Here is a 17692-nt window from a genome sequence, read left to right as displayed (position 1 = left end):
AGTAGACCAAAAAATATTGTTGAAAACAAGTAGACCAAAAAATATTGTTGAAAAAAAGTAGACCAAAAAATATTGTTGAAAACAAGTAGACCAAAAAATATTGTTGAAAACAAGTAGACCAAAAAATATTGTTGAAAACAAGTAGACCAAAAAATATTGTCGAAAACAAGTAGACCAAAAAATATTGTCGAAAACAAGTAGACCAAAAAATATTGTTTAAAACAAGTAGACCAAAAAATATTGTTGAAAACAAGTAGACCAAAAAATATTGTTGAAAACAAGTAGACCAAAAAATATTGTTGAAAACAAGTAGACCAAAAAATATTGTTGAAAACAAGTAGACCAAAAAATATTGTTGAAAACAAGTAGACCAAAAAATATTGTTGAAAACAAGTAGACCAAAAAATATTGTTGAAAACAAGTAGACCAAAAAATATTGTTGAAAACAAGTAGACCAAAAAATATTGTTGAAAACAAGTAGACCAAAAAATATTGTTGAAAACAAGTAGACCAAAAAATATTGTTGAAAACAAGTAGACCAAAAAATATTGTTGAAAACAAGTAGACCAAAAAATATTGTTGAAAACAAGTAGACCAAAAAATATTGTTGAAAACAAGTAGACCAAAAAATATTGTTGAAAACAAGTAGACCAAAAAATATTGTTGAAAACAAGTAGACCAAAAAATATTGTTGAAAACAAGTAGACCAAAAAATATTGTTGAAAACAAGTAGACCAAAAAATATTGTCGAAAACAAGTAGACCAAAAAATATTGTCGAAAACAAGTAGACCAAAAAATATTGTTGAAAACAAGTAGACCAAAAAATATTGTTGAAAACAAGTAGACCAAAAAATATTGTTGAAAACAAGTAGACCAAAAAATATTGTTAAAGAATACATTTCTTTACCATCAGTTTTTTGTCATGAAAAAATTAAATATTTTTTCATGACAAACAACCATATGGCGAGTATTGTTTTTTGCTCTAAATTTGAACAAGAAAAAGAAAATATTAAAAGACTTGCTCTGAACTATGTTCAGTTTCCGTTCTGTCTCTTGGATCTTCCGACCACTCAGTTGTATCAATTAAGATAAAAATGAAATGTAATAAGTCCTCAGATGTACCTCTCCATCGTACAGTATATCGATACACTATGGCTGACTGGGATAGTTTCCGTACATTTATATCGGATCTTCCTCTGCGTTCCATGTTTAAAAAGTATGTGTCGTCTATAGTATCAGACCTGACTGAATGGTTAATTGTAGGTATAGACAATTTCATACCCTCGAAAAAGTTCCAGCAAAAACCTAACAGCCAGTCATGGTTTTCTCCAGAATGTGCTGCTGCTATTGCGCACAGTAATCACTTTTTCCACTGCTTCCAACGTAATAGATGTATGGAAACTAAAGCCGCTTTCAGGACTGCCAGCAACCATTGTAAGAAAGTAATAAAGAACGCAAGAGAGTTGTATGCTCAGTCCGTCAAGTCGAAAGTAGCTGAGCAGCGGCTTGGTTCCCACCAGTTTTGGCAAATTGCAAACAGAATCCTGAACAAAAACATGTGCTCTATCCCAACTATCATCAATGGACCGGAGTTAATCTCGTCAGCATCAGACAAAGCCAAACTCTTTGCCAAGAACTTTGCAGCCAATTCTACCCTTTGCGATCAAGGCCGCCAACCCCCAATATTTCCTCCTGTATCAGAAAACACACTATGTGATATACAAATATCTGTATGTGATGTTGCCAAGCTAATCAAAAACCTTGATTCCAGTAAAGCAACCGGCCCTGACGGTATTCCAATTATAGTACTCAAAAAACTTCAACCAGAACTAGCACCCATACTTACAAAACTGTTTAAACGTTGTGTTAAGGAAAATTGCTTCCCATCACCCTGGAAAATCTCATCAGTATGCCCTGTATTTAAGAATTCAGGTGATCGTTCATCCCCCTCTCAGTACAGGCCAATAAGTCTCCTGTGCATCATGAGTAAGTTGCTGGAATCTGTGTTAAATACAGAAGTAATCAACCATCTCAGCAAAAATAACCTTCTTAGTGACACACAATATGGTTTCCGTTCTGATAGATCTACAGCAGATGTGCTTACAGTTATATCTCATAGGATTAGCGAATCTCTCGACAGAGGCAACCTTTCTAGGGCAATTGCTCTTGACATATCAAAGGCCTTTGATAGGGTATGGCATAAAGGTTTACTTCACAAGATCTCCAGCTATGGTATAGCTGGAAATGTCTTCTCAATTATTAAATCATTTCTCTCTGATAGGTTTATAAGAGTAGTAGTTGATGGGCAAAAATCAGAAGCTCACAGAATAAATGCTGGAGTCCCTCAGGGGTCCATCCTGGGCCCAACTCTTTTCCTGATCTACATTAATGATCTTCCAAATCACATCCTTACATCATTCGTAGACATTTTTGCTGACGACACTACGATCTATGGTAGCACATCTAAGACAGTAAACGACCAAGTTCTCTCCTATTCTCTCTCCTCTGATCTTGATCACGTACAATGGGGAAAGGAGTGGCTGGTTACTTTTAATGCATCTAAAACCAAGCTTCTATCTTTACATCATCAACGTTCTGATCCCCATCTGGCATCAATTAAAATGAATGGCTCTCGTCTTGGGGAGGCCTCAAGTTTTGACAGGCTTCTGGGCTTGACCATTACTCCTGATCTTAAATGGAATACGTACATCAAATCTGTTGCCAAGGCCGCTGGAAAAATGGTTGGATCCTTCTATCGATCTAGTAGATATCTCACTGCTGACGCAATTCTCTATCTATATAAGAGCCAGATACGTCCAAGGATGGAATACTGTTGCCACATATGGGCAGGAGCTGCTAGAAAAGACTTGTCCTGCCTTGATAGAGTTCAAAATAGACTTCGGGGCCTGGTGGAAGATGTTTTTTTCTCTTCGCTGCAACCTCTATCTCACAGAAGAGATGTTGCGAGTTTGTCTCTGCTTTATCGTTATTTTCATGGAAAGTGTTCGACTGAGCTTCAATCTATGGTCCCCCCTCGCCAAACTTTCACAAGAAACACTAGACTAGCTGAAAACATTATCAATAATTTTCCCTACTCTTTATCTGTGCCTAAACCTAAACATAGATTCCATGATCAAAGCTTCTTTCTTAGAATTGCACGCCTGTGGAATTGTCTTCCGTTTTCCTGCTTTCCAGCTGTCTATAATATGGTTGTCTTCAAGTCCAACGTGAACAAGTTTATGATGAGCCGTTCCACTTAAGTTAACAAATTTACCGAACTTCCATTACTATTGATATTACTATATTGTCCTTTTGACTACTCTACACTCTTTAACCCTTATCCTTGAGTGGCCGATCGGTCTTGATAAGTGGTGACGCTTATGTAAAAAAAAAAAAGAAAAAAAAAGTGTTTTTTCCTCGATTTTTAATGTTTTTACTGCTAATTTTCTTACAACAAAAAATATTATCTACATTGAAAGATTTGTCCAGCATTAAAAAAAAATATCAAGTTTTCATTCAGCACCATTGGCAATTTTTGTTTTTCTTTTTACAAAGGAGTCACCACTTATCAAGGTCCCAATGCCACTCGAGGATAAAGGTTAATGAGTGTACAATGGTCACTGAGACAACAGCATAGTAACCACAAATTGGGTAGAATTGGATTATTCAATGGTACAGCTCAGCAAGGACTTGTTTACATTAGACTTGAAGACAACCATATTGTAGTCAGCTAGAAAGCGGAAGAGTTTCACAGGCTGGCAGTTCTAGGAAAGAAACTTTGTTCATGGAATCCATATTTAGGCTTAGGTACAGATAGAGAGTAGGGGAAATTATTGACAGTGGTTTTGGCTAGATGAGTGTTGTTTTTGTGAAAGTTTGGCAAGGGAAGACCATAGATTAGAGTTCATACGAGCATTTGCCATGAAAATAACGCTAAAACAGAGACAGGCTAGGAACGCCTCTACTATGGGAAAGACGTTGCAGGGAAGAAAAAAGAGTGTCATCTACTAGGTTACCAAGTCGGTTTTGAAATCTGTTAAAGCAGGTTAGAATATTTGGACAGCTTCTGCCCAGATTTCTGTAAGTTTCAAGTTACGAATAAAATAAAGTAAACCTTCACATTTCTTTATTTATGGATGTTGAACACAAAGACTCACCTTTGGCCAGCTTCTAAAACTTCCAAAGTTTTCTTGTCGACCTCCAAGAGTTTCAACTTTTCATTGTCAAGGTCTTCTGAGAAATAGACGCATTGCGTTAATGGCTTTACGTCTGAGACTTTCAGCTTGGCATATTCAAGAATTTGTTGAACTTCTTCCACTGTTCTGAAAATTAAAAGATAATCTATATAAATAAAACAATAAATGTATGCATGTGTGTGGATCTGTGTAAAAATATTTAAATCAATAAACTCTTAAACTACTGGTCATATAACACTGAAATTAACAAAAATAATAATCATACACCAAGAATGGTGAATGGTTTATAATGAGTAAAATCTTTGTTTGGATGTCTAGAAGTGTAAGCCATTTTGAGTTTCAGAACAGTTTCAGATGGTTCGCTGTTACACACAAGTCTTGGGAGGTGACTTGTTTGTAGTAGACAGTTCCACAGAACAAAATATTCTTACCGTGTCAAAACCCGGGAAAAGAACATGTGAAATTGCTCCAGAAAAGGTTTAATATTTATGAAGCAACTCTGGTTTCTGATTGGTTGGTAGCAGAACGTGAATTAATTTGATTTGTCAGTTCTTAGCAGCATCGTTTATAAATAGAATCGTCCGACTGTGTGGGATCATACCCCATTAGTGTTCCAAAATATTGCAACATCCTCCCTATTTTTTATAATGGGGAAGTCCGTTGTGTTTGTTCTGCTCAAAAATAAATATATATTTTTATATTTACTTAGACATAACAAAAATTAGAAATCATTTGGATCTTAGAATTTTAACATTTAAAAAGACGCTATTTTTAATTGTGTTCAAATGTCAAAAAGGAAAATTACAAAGATTTTTTTTTCTTTTTTTTAACCAAAAGTATTAGTTACGCATTAGTAGGTTAAAGTGTTAATACCAATAAAATGGATACAGTTTAACGTCTTGTCCAGGACCAATTTTTTTTTTTTTTTTTTTTTTTTTGTAAAAACCCATCTGGTAGAAATAACATGTATGTTTATCTCTTGGGAGAGGCACTACCGTATAGGTATCATTTTCGGTTAAGGCATCTATTTCTTTTTTTCATGGCAATTTTCCATTCATCACAATGTTCTGAATTAATTGCTTCGTTGAAGCTTTTTTGGCGCATTTTCCATTGAACAGCAATAATCAATTTGATAATCCTTTATATTGTCGACCACAAAAAAATCGGGTAGTCTATTTCTTTTGGGATATCTCTTGACTTTATCATCAAAAGTCACATAATTTTTGTACTTTTCTTAGGAAAAAACCTGCTTTTGGCAAAGTTGCATTTTGTATTCCTGGCATGGGTATAATTCGATTTTGGTGTTTTTATGTGTGTATTTTTAAATTTCATAATATTTGTGGATTCGTTTTTTTCTGTGATCATTTTTTCAGTTTCTTCGTAACTTCTGAGTGCTACCTTGAATTGGCTAAAAGTCATGGGTTTTTCTTTCTGCGTTATCACGGTGGTAAATGGCTTGAAATCACTCGGTAATCCCTCAAGGACCATGGAAATTAACAGACTGTCACTTATAACTTCATCAGACATTTTTAAACAATTTGCAGTTGTCTCAGCTCTTATAATATAATCAGTAATAGTTTCGGCTTCCATTCGTTTTAGAGAGGTCAGTTCAGTGTATAAAGAAATAATTTTGGGTTTTCCTTTCGATAAATAATGCTCTCTCAATATGTTTAATGCTTTGCAGCCGTCGTCCAGGGCTTCTCTCATTACCAGTGATAGACTTCGGTCATCTAAACACTGTATTAATTCCGCAAAGACAGTTGCGTTCTTTTCAATGAAGTCGGGGTCATTTCTGTTTTCAGGTTGTGTTTGTAGTACTTTGTGTAGCTTTTGGATTCGTAGATATCCCAGAAATTTAACTTGCCACAATTCGAATTTTGATTCAGATCCATCGAAATAAAGACACACACTAGGCGCATAACCTCTAGAAGTGTAAGCCATTTTGAGTTTCAGAACAGTTTCAGATGGTTCGCTGTTACACACAAGTCTTGGGAGGTGACTTGTTTGTAGTAGACAGTTCCACAGAACAAAATATTCTTACCGTGTCAAAACCCGGGAAAAGAACATGTGAAATTGCTCCAGAAAAGGTTTAATATTTATGAAGCAACTCTGGTTTCTGATTGGTTGGTAGCAGAACGTGAATTAATTTGATTTGTCAGTTCTTAGCAGCATCGTTTATAAATAGAATCGTCCGACTGTGTGGGATCATACCCCATTAGTGTTCCAAAATATTGCAACAGGATGGATGAATAACATGTACAAAAATATGTTGGTAAGTTGGAAAGCAAAATATTCAACCTGCCAACATATTTCTATTACATTTGCGCATGTGCAAATTCATTTATAACTTGAAGTGGTTGAGTTTCAAATCTTTCCCTAGCTATCTGTCAATAGCTCAAACAGTAGGGAACACGGTTGGAGTGCTAAATGTTTTGGTTTCGATTCTAGCTGATAGCACCCAAGTCATTTTTTTTTTAAACTTTTTAAATCAGTACTACATAATATATAAAAGGCTATATGTCTGTCTGTCTCCATATTTTCAAACTATCTCCTCCGAAACTAAAAGCCGCAGAGTGGAGCTAGGGGTCTCAGATGATTGGAGTTTTTTACGAACCGTTCTTTCATGGGTCATTATCAGGTTAAGAGGCCAAAAATGGGTTAAAATTGAAAAAAATTGTTATACAGTCTGCCTTTTAGTTCAAATTCGTGCAAGTCTCTCATAATTCCATATTTCCACGTAGTGTCGTAGGCCTTCTCCAGATCAAAAAATACTGCTGATAGGTGCTCATTTCTAATAAAGGCTTCCCTTATGGCTGTTTCCAATCTAACCAAGTGATCTGTTGTGCTTCTCTTATTACGGAATCCACATTGTAGGTTGGAGATAAGGTTGTTGGTTTCTAGGTACCAAACCAATCTATCATTTATCATTCTCTCCATTATTTTGCACAAGCAGCTAGTCAGTGAGATTGGTCTGTAGTTTTGTGGATTCGAATGGTCTTTTCCTGGTTTTGGTATTGCTATTATTGTGGTTTGCCTCCACGAGTCAGGAAATTCACCTTCTGTCCATAATTTGTTGTAAATTTTTAGTAGCAACTTCAATGATTCCAAAGGGAGTTGTCGCAGGAATTCGTAATGGATTTCATCAGGTCCTACGGCTGTGTTGTGGGATCTTTTAATAGAATCTTCTAATTCAGTTAATGTAAGTAGTTTATTATAATCTAGGTTTTTTGATTTAAAGTTTAGTTTGTATTGTTCGATATTTTGTTTAATTGTTATAAATTTAAAGTTATGGTTTTGGTTAGATGAGTTTTGAGAAAAAGTTTCGGCTAGAAGGTCTGCTATATTCTTTTCATCGGTTACTCTGGTGTTGTTTTTAAGCAGGTGTTTAATTGGTGTTGATTGATGTTTACCTGAAATTTTTCTAATCATCTCCCATACTACTCTCGGTTCTGTAGAGGAATTTAGTTTATTGACATACTTTTCCCAACTCTCTTTTTTAGCTGCTTTTATTACCCTACGAGCTTTAGCTCTATTTAATTTGTATTCTATCAAATTTGAAGTTGTGGGTTGTTTCTGAAATTTCTTCAGTGCAATTTTTCGCAATTTGATGGATTCCCGACATTTATTGTCAAACCAGGGTCTGTTGTACCGATTAGATGCTGAAGTTTTAGGGATGCATTCATTTGCAATTTCTACTAGTGTTTCTGTAAAAAATTCTACAGTGTTGTTTGTCTCTGAATCATTCAACTTATGTCGACATTTTTCTTTGTATAATTGCCAGTTGGCCTTATTTAGCTTCCATCTGGGAAGTTTTTCGCTGTTGAATTCTGGAGTTTCTATCACTAATGGAAAATGGTCACTGCAGCAAGTGTCATCATATACTTTCCAGGTTAAGTCCATATATAGTGATGGATCGCACAAGCTAAGGTCAATGGCTGAATGGTTTCCACCAGTTGGGTTGATGTGTGTAGGTGTTCCATCGTTGAGGAAGCATATATCGTTTTCATTGATAAATTCTTCCAACGTTTTGCCCTTTTTATTGGTGTCTTTACATCCCCATAGTATGTTATGACTATTGAAATCTCCTAATAGGGCGAAAGGTTTGGGTAATTGATCAATCAATTTTTTAATCTCGTTTTTATCTATGTCATCGTTTGGAGGTATATATAGTGAACATACTGTCATTGGTTTATGTAGTGTGGCATTAATAGCAATTGCTTGGATATTGGTTGTTATGTTTATTTTGCTATGGGGTATATCGTTTCTGATTAGAATTGTTACTCCCCCGGACGCCCTGCCCCCAAAGTTATGAGTGAAATTAAAAATTTCATATTGCTTAATATTAATTTTGTCTCCTGGTTTCAGAAAAGTTTCTTGAAGACACACCACTGCAGGGCGCTCCTGCGCTAGTAGCAGAAGCAGTTCATTCATGTTTGTTTTTAAACCGCGACAGTTCCACTGGATTATTTTTTGTTTTTTGTTAGTCATTGGTATCAGATCTTCGGTCTTCTATGTCCATTTCTTCAAATCTGTTTTGTGTAGGGATTCTTGGTCTGGAACTTGAGCGTGATCTGTCTAGTTTTGTTTTAGTTTCTTTTTTGAGTGGAGGTTTATTTCTTTTCTCTTCATGGGCATATTTTGGTGTCTGTTTTTTCCCCTCTGTAAGTGGAGATGTTTCTATGGGTGTTGTAATTTGGGGTTTTATGGGTTTATTTGATTTAATTTTAGCTTGAGTGGTTTGTTCAGTTATAGGAACTTTTTTTTCATTGTTGAATTGTTTTATAATTTTTTTAAATTCTTCCATAAGTTCCTTCATTTAATTAAGTAGTTTAATAATGTCCTCAGATTTAATGATGAGTGAATTTATTTTTGTTTGTTTATTTGGTTCGGTAGTTTGCTGTATGTTTTTTTTTGTTATTTCAGAATATTTTGCATTTTCTGATAGTTTGCGAGCTTCTTGGAAGGTAATATTTTTTGTATATTTTATTTTGTTGATTTCTTTTTCACTCTTCTATTTGTCGCATTCTTTTGAATTGGCGCTATGGCCTTTTTGACAATGCATTTTGGCTCTTTTTTACAGTCTATATGAGGTTCATTATCTCCGCACCTTATACATATTGGAGGGCGGGTACACCGGTCTCGATGGTGTCCGTATCTCTGGCAATTGTAACACCTGAGTGGGTTTGGTATGTAGTGTTCAACGTTTACCATTTCATACCCTATTTTAATTTTGTTTGGAATTTGGTGAGTATTGAATGTTAAAATGTAAGTATTTGTTTTTATTATTTCGCCAAGTTTATTAATTTGGACTCTTTTAACGTCAGTGACGTTTTGTTTTTGTAGGTTAGTCTGAATTTCTTCCAAGGGGCACAGTGATAATTCAGTACTCCTGATTACGCCTTTGCTAATGTTCAGAGATTTGTGAGGTGTGCAAATTCATTTATAACTTGAAGTGGTTGAGTTTCAAATCTTTCCCTAGCTATCTGTCAATAGCTCAAACAATGCTAAATGTTTTGGTTTCGATTCTAGCTGATAGCACCCAAGTCATTTTTTTTTTTTTAACTTTTGAAATCAGTACTACATAATATATAAAAGGCTATATATCTGTCTGTCTCCATATTTTCAAACTATCTCCTCCGAAACTAAAAGCCGCAGAGCTGAGCTAGGGGTCTCAGATGATTGGAGTTTTTTACGAACCGTTCTTTCATGGGTCATTATCAGGTTAAAATAGATTCTAAGAGGCCAAAAATAGGTCAAAATTGAAAAAAATTGTTATACATTTTGTACATTCATCTTAGTTTATTTTTAATTTTTAATCAGGTCATATGCATGTCACATTGGTACAGTTACGACAGATCATCACAAGATCAGTATTGTTTTGAAGCTCAACGTCCAAGACGACAAATATCAAAAAAATTGTCCAAAAGCATAATTCCTTCACGCTCAACTGAGTAGTTTTATACAAGGAGGGATTGGTTTGTGCATCATCATTTTTTGCAAGTCATCTTTTCTTTTCGATTGACTTCACTTAATTTCGACATTCTCAACTTCTGGTTTTACCATGGACGCAACGGCAAAGATACTACTTTTTTTTTTTCCTCCTTCACGTAACAGGTTCAAGCCTGCTTGCCTACTAACGCTTTTTTTTAACACCTCTCTTCACCCAAACTGCCTACTGTTTTGATTCTATTTTTTTCGGGTTGTCTTATTCAACACACCTGGGCAACGTCGGGTACCCCTGCTAATTTAAAAATAATTCCAACAGTGAGTGTACATTTTGGGTGGGGTTTTTTTTGACGATTTTTGCTGGAAATTACAGCAGCTTTTTCGAGTGCTAACGACCGAAAATGACTATTTTTTCAAAAATTCTTTTGATTCACGTTTCTAATCACAAAATGTATCCAAAATGAGATTGCACTTCTAGATTTGCAAATATAGACTACCCATTAAATTAGGGTATTTTTCCACTGCTGAATCAGGAAATGGCATCCATTTCTCTTCATTAGGTCAATTTTTTGTACTAAGTTGATTTAAATACAATCAGATCTTGTGACAAAATCGATTACATTTTTGTGGCGCTATCAGGCAATTATTGTCAATACATATAACATTAATTATGTTTTTTAAGAGAAAAAATTTTTCGCCAACAACACATTGATTACCTGATAGAAATATTGATTACTGAAATGGTGGACATTGATAAATGAAAGTACACAGAAATGGCATGTTTCTTTAGGATTCCTTCCATTTCTTCAAACTCCTGGAATGCTCAGTGGCAGGTACGTCTCTCTTCAGATTCCAACAATTGTCAGCTATCATGACTGCGTCCTAGCGAAACTGATACCTAGTTGCCATCTCTTCCAGGTCCTGATGGAATCTCTCCTCACTGCTCATAACTCACTGAACTCAGGTTCTCAGCAAACCACTCCATATGTGAAAATAAGTAGAGCATCTTGACGCTCATGTTTCAACCCAGGTTTCTGAAAGAAGTCAGCTTGTGGTTGACAAGATTTCCATAGTTCCTGGCCTTATTGTTGCCAAAAAAGTTCTTTACTACCAAGACAAATGCTTTCCACACTTCCAGTTCCACTTTGTTCATTGAGTTTTTGAACTTTGGATCTCTGATGAGCTGCCGGATCTGATAACCATCAAAGATGCCAGCTTTCAACTTCTCTATGGTCAATCCTGGAAAAGACTGATACAAGTAAGTGAAGTATTTACTATCTTTGTTCAGAGCATTGACAAACTGCTTGGTTAAGTCGAGCTTGATGTAGAGCAGTAGGAAAAGTATTCAGTCTTTGTCTACCAGAGGGTTTTTAATAATGTTCCTTTCTTTGCAAGACATCAATTCCTCCTGTAGAGGCCAGTTTTTCTTTGTGTATGCTGAGCACCAAGTTTTGAAAGATTTCGAGCTTTTATGACTTCAAACTGATTTCGTTTTCGACATCCAGAACTATCAACCTTGAAGATGCCGTCATTAAAACAACAATTTCCAACTAAAACTATTATTCGACATAGCATTTTACCCCCACGAACTTCTAAAATGCTCTACACATGTATACGAGAACAAAAATGTAGAATGTGGTTGACCTGATTGAACAAAACCAATGTGATTTTTGGATTCAGCACATCAAATTTACCCTAAAAAAAAAAAAAGGGCAGACAAATTTTTTATTGACTAGTGATTTTAAATAAACTTGCAATTTACTCCAAAAGCACTTTTTATTCGTAATTAATTTTCTACTTTATCATTTTTAATAATTTTTGGATATGTTACTAATTTTGACTTGACAATCAAGTGGATAAAATTGCTTTTAGCTGAAATTCAATTTTTCAATTTTTGATATTCCGAAAAAACATCTTTCTGTATTTTTGTTTCTTTATTTAGATTGAACTGTAGAATTCGCATCAACATCGACTTTATTATCAGTTAATTACTATTTGTAATTAAAAAAAAATTACAGCTTGTTATATTTCAAATCCATTATATATATAAAAAAAAATCTAATATGAATCAGAAAATAAATTATTTTCCTGACTAAATGAGTCTAGGAACTATTTTCCAAGGAGGGGGGGGGGGATACCGCTATTATCACAATCGGTTGTCATTGTAAGTGACAAATCTTCAATATTATGAATTTGATTATCTTTTTGATTACTGCTTCCACTTTACTTCCAGTTGTTCCTTCCATGTTAAGTCTTTTATTTTCTAAACATTGTTATTAATTAGAAAACCCTTCTTAACATGGAGGGAGGGGGCTTTGTTTATTAGGTACATGCTAAATGAATGGCTGATCCTTAAAATCTAAAAACATTTTGACCTTTCTCTTCACTTAATTAACAATTCATCAAAATTCAAGATTACAGATAGATTTTGAAATTTGCTAGCTGGAAGCGTTGTTGGCCAGTCTATAGCAAAAACTCATGGGAGTTTGGGTTTCTTCCGGAAGTTTCGTTTGTGTGAGTGTGAAATTACGCACCATATTCATTTTGCCAAAAATCTTCAGTTTCTGTTCTATTTCATTGACGTATCGGTCTCGTCTGGATGAGAATCCAATTCTAAAGTGAAAATTATTCAGACTCATTCTATTCTGTTGTAGTTTATTTCCTTATATGGGATCTCTGAATTATTTTCCCTGTTTGGGAAACTTGTATTGTGAGAAATTTCTCATATCTCAATTTCTTCCCTGCAGAGGCAAAAGAATCCACAAATACAAAAGCCATACCTTTCAAAATCAAAATTTATTCAAATGTAACTGCAATAAAAGTTTATTGGTTCTGGTAGTGTACATTTGCAGAACGGTGGCCCGATTTGCTCCCATACGCATGGAGCCTTTAGTTCAAATTCCTATTGTTGGAATGTTAGTTCGTTGTTCCTCGTAAGGATCCATGAATGTTTATGGTAAACTCGGCAGGAGTGATGGCACCTATAATTAGGCATAATGTGAGCCCCTTGGGACTCAAGATGAATTGAGATAAGATCCAATATTTGGTAAATAAACATGCAGAACAGTTCTTGAATGTCATCCTCAATTAGGATAAATACAGCAATATAAGTTGTCTCTGCTTATAGAGATGTGGTCCTTCGTTCACCAACTGTTTGGTGTTCATGAAGGAATTGTCTTAGCTCCCTCCAGTGGGATCCGCTTTGTTTTTGAGTCTATCCCGACGCCAAGCTTTGTCTTGACTGAAAAAGAAAGCATGATACAAAAGCATGCCAAGTCAATCACCTGACACATTCAAATTTAAACCAATGACAGCCAACCACTAATGAGTGGGTGGACAAACAAGAAAAGATGGCTGCCGTATATGAAATTTCTCACAGTATGAAAGAAGAATCGATCACAGCATACTATTTCCTTCTTTCCAAGTCCATGTAGAGAAAATTCCTTCAAGAATTTTATTGAATTTTTTAATATTTTTATAAAAATCCAATGTTGCTTTAATTACAGAATTGTTTCATCAAAATTATATTTTCTTACGCGGATTTTTAAATAAATGTCTTTTACAATTATTTGTTTTGGTTTTCAGATACTTTTGTGTTTGGAAAAAACATCTTGTTTGTTATTTTTTTGACCAAGAAGAGATTGGGGTTATCGCCCCCTAACAATGGCGCTCGCCCGAATATTGCAGAAGTGCCGAAAATAGTAATATATCCAAATATACAGAAAGGTCAATGTACTCCGTTATGCCAACTGAAGATGCCTCAACATTTTCTTTAAAAAATGACTTTTGGAGGTTTTCGGGTATGCTGAAAAGGAATATCGCAGGGAAAATTAGAGCAGAAAAATAGTTTGAGATATAAATATCTGGGGTTTGTATTACTGTACACATAGATTCGAAAAAGTTGTCAAAAAACAAATATATAACAAATAAATGTTATCAAAGGCAAGATAAGTTACTTTTCTACCAAACTGGATATATTTTTTGTGTTTTTATTCAATGTAACATATTTATTCAGCTCGAAAAACATAGTGTTTACCGATGTATTCGAAAATTCAAGATGGCGTCTCACACCCTCTTTAACACCGTAAGTTTGGGAAAAGGTGTTATAAATAATAAACTACACAAAATACTATTAAAAACCCGCCGAATCTATGTCAACCTATGTCACGGTAACATATATTGAGCGAGTTTTTAACAGTATTTTATTCGGTTTTTTATTTATAACACCTTTTCCCAAACTTACCGTGTTAAAGAAAGAATCAGACGCCATCTTGAATGTTCCAATACATCGGTAAACACTGTATGCTTTTCGAGCTGAATAAACATGTTACATTGAATAAAAACACGAAAAATATATCCAGTTTGGTAGAAAAGTAACTTATCTTTCCTTTGATAACATTTATTTGTTATATATTTGTTTTTTGACAACTTTTTCGAATTTATGTGTACAGTAATACAAACCCAATATCTGTATTAAGCAATGTGATTTCTAGTGGTTTGAATCGTCTGCCATCTTTATTTCAATGAAATGGTTCAGTGAGCATGTGCAGACGAACTGTGAAATGAAGTCTATGAAATGCAAACGTTTGTTCATCGTCATTTCTAATTAATTCCACTAAAATATTACTTTCGAGAATTCAAATTCAAGAAAATTCGGTTGTCCAACCCGTGTCCGGAAGGTATTCTTAATATGGGGAGATTGAAAATAAGACTATGCCTTTCGGAATAAACACCTCCAACCTCCTTATGTTAAGAACGGATTTCGGAATTGCGCTGAAAAAATCTTTTTAAAAAAATTAGGGTTTGCCGCTTTCATATGCCGCCCGTACAAACATGGCCGCCAGTGATTTACATTTCAAAATAAAGGTATTTATATCTCGAAAATTATTTGTCTGCTCTAATTTACCCTGCGATATTCCTTTTCAGCATACCCGACAAAAAGTAGATTTATCGAAAAATGTTGAGGCGTCTTCAGTTGACGATACGGAGCATATTGACTTACGAAAATTCGTTGAGTGGAAAGTTATTTACTATTAAAAATTATTTGTTGTCAAAAGTAATTTGCATGTTTTTGGAGTAAACCGTGAAGATTGCAGAAACAGGAGATATAATTCAGAACGCATATTTTAGATTACATTGTGAGGGCAACCAACATGTTTAGGCGATACATCTTTTTACTAAAAACTAAATAGCAGTCGTTGTACTCGATGAATTTTCGTAATTTTGGGATATATTACTATTTTCGACATGACAAGTAAGTAATATTGTTTTTACTTAAAAGGGGATTATGGGGTTGTATTACTGTACACATAGATTCGAAAAAGTTGTCAAAAAACAAATATATAACAAATAAATGTTATCAAAGGCAAGATAAGTTACTTTTCTACCTAACTGGATATATTTTTCGTGTTTTTATTCAATGTAACATGTTTATTCAGCTCGAAAAACATGCAGTGTTTACCGATGTATTGGAAAATTTAAAATGGCGGCCGACTGTCTCTTTAACACGGTAAGTTTGGGAAAAGATGTTATAAATAATAAACTAGACAAAATACTATTAAAAAACAACCCAATATATGTCAACTTATGTCACGGTAACATATATTGAGCGAATTTCTAACAGTATTTTGTCTAGTTTATTATTTATAATACCTTTTCCCAAACTTACCCTCTCCGAGAGAGAGAGTCGGCCGCCATTTTGAATTTTCCAATCGGTAAACACTGCATGTTTTTCGAGCTAAATAAACATGTTACACTGAATAAAACACAAAAAATATATCCAGTTAGGTAGAAAAGTAACTTATCTTGCCTTTGATAACATTTATTTGTCATATATTTGTTTTTTGACAACTTTTTCGAATCTATGTTTACAGTAATACAAACCCTAAAAATCAATTAAAAACATGGAGCAAACGGAAGTGAAGTGGAAACGGTAATCTTAAAGATAGATACTAATTCAATTGTTAACAGAATAAAATAAAACATTAACTAACCTTTCTTCTTCAACTTCATTGTTGACGTTCTCAGAAATTAAGCTGTCTGCCATGTTTCGCGCGGTAACCACCAAATAAAGCTAAAGCTAGTGTAACCGAAGTTTCGTACAAAAAGTTATTTTAAATTTTTAAAATTTTTTTAAGGTTTTTAAAAAATATTCTTTGAATAATAAAAAATGATATATTGATTATTCATCGTTTCTTATTATTTACCGAATATTCTTTCAACTTATTTTAAAATATACTAAACCCAATTTGTTCATCTTTCGTCTGATATCAAGTATTCTTTCTACGGATGTACAAATGGGCAATAATTATTATAGATAGTACTATAACGTACACGGATTTTTTTTTTTAAATATACAACAGATACTGTTCTGATACTACACTTCATCTGTTCTGACGTCGGTGAAGAAGAAATTCTTCTGGACTGAGGCAATTTTTATTTGTGTCTCACTTCAGAGTGCTCCTTTTGGGGGGGGGGAATGGTTTTTCTCTTCATTAAAACTGACCTTGTGTCTAACTCTGCAAAGGTGGGCTCCCTTTACAGTGCTAGAAAATTACTCACACCAGAGAGTAGTCTATATCTTTACAAAGCCACAGTTTACTCATTCATGAATTATTACTGACGCATCTGGGCTAGTGCATCTACTGCTAGTCTCTTACTTTTAGATAGGATCCAAGAGGCTTAGATTTTGTGATTAAAATATCCAATTGGAGGCATCTCATTTGCATGTTAGGTGACATTATTGCTAGCATATAAAGAGAAAAGGTGGCCATTTTTTTTTTCTTTTTTCTTCATTCTTTCTGTCCACACGGAACTCTATAGATTGCACACAAACAGGTTTTTACTAATTTTTTTAGTGTTTAATTACAGAATAGCAACGTATTTTGCCTTTGGTAGCATTTTAGACCACAAATCTAATAGTCAGCCAAGCTCCAACCTCTGTCCCTTCGCTGCAATATTGTGTCCCTGCACTTGTTTTACAAGTACTTTAATGTGCTCTGTGTCCCATCGACGTACTTTCTCCCAACTAAGCTAGAAACTAAGCAAAATTCCACCTCTTCACTGTTGAGGATTGGTAAAGCCTTCTACTCTAAGAAATTTTTCCTCTGGGACTGCTAGACTTTTGGAATTCCTTCCCTGTGTCCTGCTTTCCTGACTGTATTAACATGCAAAAGTTTAAATATAATGTGAACATCTTCCTACTGTACGCTGTTAGACACGATTCCAAAATAGTAACCCCTTGCATTCAAATGAAAATATTCTTTTCTTTTTTTAATTGTTTTTTTTTTTTTTTTCACCCCAAACAAGACACAGTGCCACTTTGATATAGGGGGTTAGTATTTGGGACACATTTTGCAGGGACACTATGTAGAGAGTTGAGCAGCAAGATGTCTGTTCATATTACACTTGAACTTCTGTATGTCAGTACAGTTAGGAAAGCAGGAGCTTGGAATGACATTCCAAAGTCTAGTGGTTCAAGAGAAGAAACTATTACAGTAAAAGGCTTTCTGGCAGCTAGGGATCTCTACTGTCATCAGTCTGTGTCGTT

General features: G+C 34.6%; 1 protein-coding gene across 1 annotated transcript in view; it reads right to left on the bottom strand.

The window, feature by feature from the left end:
- LOC145299319 (sister chromatid cohesion protein DCC1-like) overlaps positions 1 to 16270 on the bottom strand; it is a 58151-nt gene extending 41881 nt beyond the window's left edge. The window contains exons 1-2 of the mRNA XM_080144392.1: positions 16137 to 16270; positions 4159 to 4323 (exon numbers count right to left, since the gene is read on the bottom strand). Of these exons, the coding sequence (XP_080000518.1) occupies positions 4159 to 4323; positions 16137 to 16189 (218 nt within the window). The 5' untranslated portion in view covers positions 16190 to 16270. The remainder of the gene's footprint in view (positions 1 to 4158; positions 4324 to 16136) is intronic.
- Between the last annotated feature and the right edge of the window lie 1422 nt (positions 16271 to 17692).

Source organism: Euprymna scolopes, chromosome 2, assembly GCF_053919585.1.
Source record: "Euprymna scolopes isolate OS-2025 chromosome 2, ASM5391958v1, whole genome shotgun sequence".
Lineage (NCBI taxonomy): Eukaryota > Metazoa > Mollusca > Cephalopoda > Sepiida > Sepiolidae > Euprymna > Euprymna scolopes.
The sequence above is the reverse complement of the archived record's forward strand: the minus strand, read 5'-3'. Positions and strand labels throughout refer to the sequence as shown.